General features: G+C 38.2%; 1 protein-coding gene across 2 annotated transcripts in view; it reads left to right on the top strand.

The window, feature by feature from the left end:
• Positions 1-660: 660 nt before the first annotated feature.
• clpx.S (caseinolytic mitochondrial matrix peptidase chaperone subunit X S homeolog) overlaps positions 661-7,056 on the top strand; it is a 30,339-nt gene continuing 23,943 nt past the window's right edge. The window contains exon 1 of one of the 2 annotated variants that reach the window (XM_018255260.2): positions 661-925. In XM_018255260.2, coding sequence (XP_018110749.1) covers positions 868-925 — 58 coding nt within the window. In that variant the 5' untranslated portion in view covers positions 661-867. The remainder of the gene's footprint in view (positions 926-7,056) is intronic. The other variant, XM_018255259.2, reaches the window with a different exon arrangement.

Raw genomic sequence — 7,056 nt, 5'->3', positions numbered from 1 at the left:
TAAGCTAAGGAATATCATTTACAATAAAATTTGAACTTTCTAGTCACGTGACGTGCCCCTTCAGCTACTTACTATAGTCATCACTGTTATAAATTCATAACCAAACTTGATAAAACTGTGCGTACACTGGTTAGCTCCACAAGGATAGGGACTTATGTGAAGAGTGTGAGTGACTAAACATTGCCTGTGCCGTACTTTTTTTAATGCCAGTGATAATATTATATAACGAATACTAATTTAGATCTGCATTGTGGAGACTAACCCAAACCTGTTGACTTTGAAATTACTTTTTTCCGGTTTACTATACCCAGCACACAAATACGCACAAGTCACGTGAACCTCGTTATCCAATAAGATGCGGATATATATTGCTTTCGTTTAAGAGAAAAGGCCATATTGGATTCTGGCAAAAGTTATTCATCCTAGTCATAAGAACAGAAGGTCGTGAAAATGTTGTTTGGTTTTAAAAATGTGAACCCCGCTTCACGCTTTCCTCTTCCCAGTCGGATGTTAGTCAAAGGCGAATCTGGAATCCTTGGCGTATTAAGCAGTCTCGAACAAAATTAAAAACAAGATAACTCATCTGTAGGTATGAAATCGAGGCGTGGAACGCTGACGTCAAGCTGTCATTTTTTTTCAGTCCCAAAGTGGCCGCTGATTGGTTACCTACGTCCAGTGCGCCGGGCTGACGACCGTCGCTGCTAGTTGGGCCTGGTTCCGTGTCCCCGCTGCTAGCTCCGTCTTTCTTTGCTACTTACTCAAGTCCCCAGCCTTAAGCAACGGCTCAAACAAATACGTTCTCACTTGGCCGGTGTCAGGCTTTCACCACGCTTTTATCTTGTGCGTTCGACGGACCGTAGGGGGGCCATGTCCCATCCCGGCTGTTTCTGTACGGCCAGAAGTATCGCCAGTTCTTTAAACAGAGGTAAGTAATGACACGGATACCGGAAGTTTCGAGTTCCAGTCACCTCCTAGGCAGCCACAAGGAGAATTCAGATTTACTACACTGTTGTCCACCAAGGGAGACCTTCTCCCTTTACCCTGTCCCTGTCTAGTCGGTTGTTCTGGGAATTGTAGTTTAGCATTGTAGTTTATTTTTTGACTACTTCGACCATCGAATTGGCTACTTCGACTACGACTTCAAATGGAACGATTCAAACTAAAAATCGTTCGGCTATTCGATAGTCGAAGTACTGTCTCTTTAAAAAAACTTCGACTACCTACTTCGCCACCTAAAAACTACCGAGCACCAATGTTAGCCCACGGGGACCTTCCCCATAAGCTTTCTAAACAATTTCTGATCGATTCGAAGGATTTAATCGTTCGATCGAAGTTTTTTTCCTTTGATCGTTCGATCGAAGTAAATGCGGTAAATCCTTCGACTTCGATATTCGAAGTTGAAGGATTTTACGTCGATGGTCGAATATCGAGGGTTAATTAACCCTCGATATTCGACCCTTAGTAAATGTGCCGCCGTGTGTAGTTTTATAGAAAGCTGCCAGATTGTATATTGTGCCATTTCTACCAACCAGACCAATGTTATATATAGTGTCTGGGACCTAAATGGCCTCCCAGGATTCCATTTCAGATCAATTTGGACATTCTGTTTAATCTAATGTACAGTTGCCCTGCACTGGTAAAACTGGTGTGTTTGTATCAGAAACTCTACTATTGTTTATATAAACAAGCTTCTGTGTAGCCATGGGGGCAGCCATTCAAGCACAGGATACACAGTAGATAACAGATAAGCTCACAAGAATCTCATTGTATATTACAGAGCATTTGCTATCTCCTGTGCCTTTTCTCCATTTCATCTTTGAATTCCCCCATGGCTACAGAACAGCTTGTTTTTATAAACTTAAGTAGAGGGTTCAGAAGCAAACAGACCAGTTTTACCAGTGCAGGGCAGCACTACATTATATTTTCATGACTTTAAAATGGTTTCATTTTTGGTGTTACTGCGCCTTGTAAAGATCTGCTTGTTTGGCGCGGTCACCAAATGAACGGATCTTTTACCGATATGCTCACATTGAGGTAGGCGATATCAGGCTGATCGAGTAAGGGGATTGTACCAGTTGCACGACCCTGATTCCTATTCCACTTGCTTCTGTCCCAATTGAAGCTCATGCCAATGAATATATAAAAGAGTTGTCGAAATACACAGGCTCCAAAAACCGCAGAAGCTGTGCGGCAAGGACCAGCTTCTGCGGTTTTTGGTGCCTGTTTATTTCCACAACTTCTCTTTTATATGTTCATTGATATCAGGCTGATCCAATTGTTTGGCCTTTGGACCAAATGCAGGACAGACAGTCAGTCGGGGGAAAGGACAAAATCAACAAACCAAATGTGTTCCTTACCAACGGGATTTTTGGCCAGGAATCTGTCAAAAAGGGCCCTATACACTGGTCACTAAGCTGCAGACACGGTCTGCCAGCAGCTTTTATTAGTTCATTATTTTGTATGGCCCCCTTAAGGAGGACATCTTATACAAAGAATTACTTATTTATTTTCTGAACATGGAACATAATACAATTTCTAAAATAACTCAATGTACACCTTAACAAATAGAGCACACCATGGTATATGCAAAAGCAAAACGATGCTGTGCAACAGTAAATCTACATCACAAGTAATGGCATATATATACCACCAGTTTCACAGTGGATATAATCGTATATGATAAATCAGACACCTTGTGCAAAGATAAAAGGTGGGAAACACCGGTGTTTTGGAAAAACCTGTTTCTAAAGAGGGTAAACAGGATGCAAGCCTCCACCCCAGGCATTCAGTTTGAAGAGAAACCAAATCTGTACCTTAGTTGGCCAAATTGCCATTCCACATGTGATTGGAGCTGTCCATGTAGCTCATTAGTAAAAAAAAAAAAAAACTCATGAAAAGGGGAGTTAAAACAAATGGAAGCGTTATTGCTGTTTTATATAACTAAAGATAAATATGTAACCTAATACATAGGGAGCAAAATGTGTTGGTGCTAAACAATAACTTCATAAAGATTGTTACCTGATCAGAATGCAGCAGTGTCAACCACTGTGATCCACATAGAAGGAAATCATTTATGGAAATGCAGAGTTATTAATATCAGACAAGACTCACATACATTTTTGTATAGGTGTTGTAATCATGAACTTAATCATAAATCTTGATCATAAATTTTCACTGCCCTTATTTCACTTTGATTAAATTTGGGTACCTTTAATGAAAAAAGACTTTGGTTACAACCCCATACCATTTGCCTCAACAGTCCTCTGGAAAGGTTGCTGGAAGCAAAAAAATGCTTTACATACAGTAATCCATGGAAAATCTTTAAACCACCGCACTCTTCTGAATACAGCAAAGTGCAGTTATTTACAAATTGTTTTCTTTGGTAATAAAGTGATGGTAATTCAACATAACTTTGTGTACAGAATTTACTAGCTTATTCAGACTCCACAAACCTTACAATCTTACTTCTGGCATGCAAGGTTAAATGGAGGTGACACAGGAATTGAACTCAAGTTTCATGTCTTCTAAGGTAATTAACACTCACAGTGAATTGCCCAGGGGTGTCTCACTGATAATGGCAGTTTTTTTTGTTTTTGTTTTTTACATTATGACTGCACAAAAATATGTAGTAGGTGTCTCCTAATAACTACCTTGTTGTTAACAGGTTGAGGGCATTGCTATTTTATTAAGGGGGTTGTTCACCTTCAAATTAACTTTTAGTATGATGTAGAGGGTGATATTCTGAGATCATTTGCAACTGGTTTTAATTTTTTATTATTTGAGCCTTTTGAGTTATTTAGCTTTTTATTCAGCAGCTCTTCAGTTTTAGCAAAATACTAGGGATGCACCGAATCCAGGATTCAGCCTTTTTCAACAGGATTCGGATTCACCCGAATCCTTCTGCCCGGCCAGACCGAATCCTAATTTGCATATGCAAATTAGGAGAGGGGACGGAAATCGCATGATTTTTTGTCACAAAACAACGAAGTAAAAAATGTTTCCCCTTCCCACTCCTAATTTGCATACGCAACCCATAATTTGCATATGCAAATTAGGGTTTGGTATTCGGCCGAATCTTTCATAAAGGATTAGGGGGTTCGGCTGAATCCAAAATAGTGGATTCGGTGCATCCCTACAAATTACCCTAGCAACCACACATTGATGTGAATGAGAGACTGGAATATCAATAGGAGAGGGTCTGAATAGAAAGATAAGTAATAAAAAGTAGTAATAACAAAACATTTGTATCCTAAGAGAGCATTTGTTTTAAAGACGGGGTCTGTGACCCCATATTTGAAAGCTGAAAAAAGTCAGAAGAAAAGGGCAAATAATTAAGAAAACTATCAAAAATAATGAAGCCCTATTTAAAAGTTGCTTAGAATTGGCCACACTACAACATAATACACGTTAACTTATAGGTAAGCCACCCCTTTAATAGGAACATTTTTGCTACACAGTAAAGTTTCAATTCACAAAACATAAATATTTAACATCTATGGCTTAATAAGGCCTTCATACATGTAGGCGGTGACACTCCTACTGAAGAAAAGTCACTTTGTGTAGCTTAATTGTTCTATTATCCTGACAAAACCCTGCATGGATTAGTGTGGTGTGTGTTGAACTGGAACTTTAGGTTAGTGTAAAGCAATGTGTTGCAATGTGATCTGATATTCTGCTGACTTGTAGAGAAAGGAATGGAGAGCAGTGGTGTGTAAATTATAAAACCATACACAACAGTAATACCCATTAGAGACTTATTTAATCTAGTGAGTGTATAAGGGGGGCTCCTGTTCCACTGTGTTCAAAATATTATTGGGCCCTCAAATTGTATTTCTGTTTTTGTTGGTAGATGTTGATATATTTTTTTGTAGTGGTCATTTTCAGCATGTGTGCTTAAAGGAAAAAGAAAAAGCTTACTTAGTTAGCCTTTCAGACAGGTCTATATAAATACACCAGTAAACCCTCAAAGTAATGCTGCTCTGAGTCCTCTGACAAAAGAAACACAGCATTTCTTTCCTTCTATTGTGTACACATGGGCTTCTGTATCAGACTTCCTGTTTTCAGTATAGACCTCCAGGGCAGGGCTTGAGCATGCTCAATTTGCTCCTCTTCCTCTCCCTGCTGTAATCTGAGCCCAGAGCTATGACTGAGAAGGGAAATGCAGGCAGGAAGTGATGTCACACCAAGTGAATATGGCACCTGCTATCCTTAACAAACAGAGAGTTTCTAGAGCTGGTATGGCAGAGCATTCTACAGAATAAATAGTGTTATAGCTTGCATTATTGTGGCTAATCTATTGACAATAAACTGCTTCGGTACCTTTCCTTCTCCTTTAACACTATTGACTTTAACGTAAGAGTGTTTTCACTTGTTGCTTTAACATAAATTGTTAAATGATTAAAAAGAATAACTATAACTCTCAGGGGGTTATTTATCAAAGAGAAAAAAAAAAAAGAAATTTAGAGTAATGTGAATTTTTTAAAACTGTAATACATGTGATTTTATTCACAATTCGAATGGTTTGTTATTTATGAAAAAATTAGAACGTGTAAAAATTCAATTGAATAGTCCCTACCCGAAAACTGGAATCAATTTTTTTTTTGACTTGCAACAATTTTTTTTCTCTCATTGGAGTGTACAGGGTGTCATTTTTGCAGCGAAACTTGGCAAAAATTTGGCTCATCACTGCTATTAACAGCTTCAAATAATTCAAATAATCTGCCCCTTAATATTTGTCATTTGTTCCAATCAGTATTTCATAGTGTTGAAGGGTTCTTGCCATAAATAATCTTTCCTTTATATTTAAAGAAAGAGGTGGGGGGGGGAACAATTTTAACAAAATGCTCTTTTTCTCTATTTCATTCTCCTTAATAAACATAGGGAGACTCTCCCCATGTGATCTATTTGGTCTAAACAAAAAAACACACCAGCACACGAGACTTGTATCTGCAGGGCAAGCCCTTGCAAAAGTTTTTACTGCGGTGGTGCAACGTTTCGGGGCTCCGCCCCTTTGTCAAGCATACTACATACAGGTGCAGATGAACATTATAAAGGCAAACCAATTAGTGAGTCATTATACAAAAATGTGAAGAATCAATTTCAATACAAAAGGTCTTTCATTATAAAAATTGCCAAATTATCAAAGATACGTAAGATAAATTCACATCAGAAAAAAGATTGTTATAAAAATACTTTGTTTTTTTTCGCAATTATTGTACATGGGTGTCAGTATAAATAGAAAAAACAGAAAAAACACAGTACTTTTGAGTCCATGTTAATAACACAAAACAGCAAATTCAAAGTCCCAGTGTTGTACACCTCAATTGAAACAATTGTTGCAATTAACCTAAGAGGAAGATAAAAGTTACAAAAAATCTATACAAAGGTAAAAAAGTTCAAAAGTAATCTTACCCTACATATCAAGGGAGAAAAATTACAGATACCTGTCCCTGTAGTTTAGGCAAAGAAATTTTCTTATCTGTAAGGGAAGTAAAAAAGCTTATTAGACACTTATTTTACAAGAAACAAGACAAATTAAATGCCTCATTTAATCCCCTCGGATATCTTGTTTGCAGTAACCAAATCCAATAACACTCTCTCTGCGAGAGTAGACGTTTTTTATCCTGTCCCTGTTTAGTTGTAATTTTTTCCAAAATTTGCCACCGGATTTGTGCCACCCCGGTGCCCGTGTTCAAAAAAATGTTTGGCTAACATGGTCTCTTTTTTATATTTTGTAACATCAGATTTAATCTTTGCATCTTCCCCAGTGATTGTTGGTGGATGATAATTACGTATGACAGATTTGTGTTCGTTTAAGCGGACTTTTATAGGGCGTGATGTCTGTCCCACGTAAGCAAGTCCGCATGGGCATTTAATGCAATAGATGACCTCAAAACTGTCACATGTAAAAAACCCTTTTATTTTATGTTTTGTTCCTTGGTGGGGGTGGGTGACTGCATTGCCTGGAATTATTCCGTTGCAGGGACCACAATTCCTGCAGGGGAAGGTGCCAATGGAATGTTCAGTTAGGCGAGTGGTATTAGATTGTTGATTACT

Source organism: Xenopus laevis, chromosome 3S (assembly GCF_017654675.1).
Source record: "Xenopus laevis strain J_2021 chromosome 3S, Xenopus_laevis_v10.1, whole genome shotgun sequence".
NCBI lineage: Eukaryota > Metazoa > Chordata > Amphibia > Anura > Pipidae > Xenopus > Xenopus laevis.
Note: the sequence above shows the minus strand (reverse complement) of the source record. Positions and strands in the feature narration are given on the sequence as shown.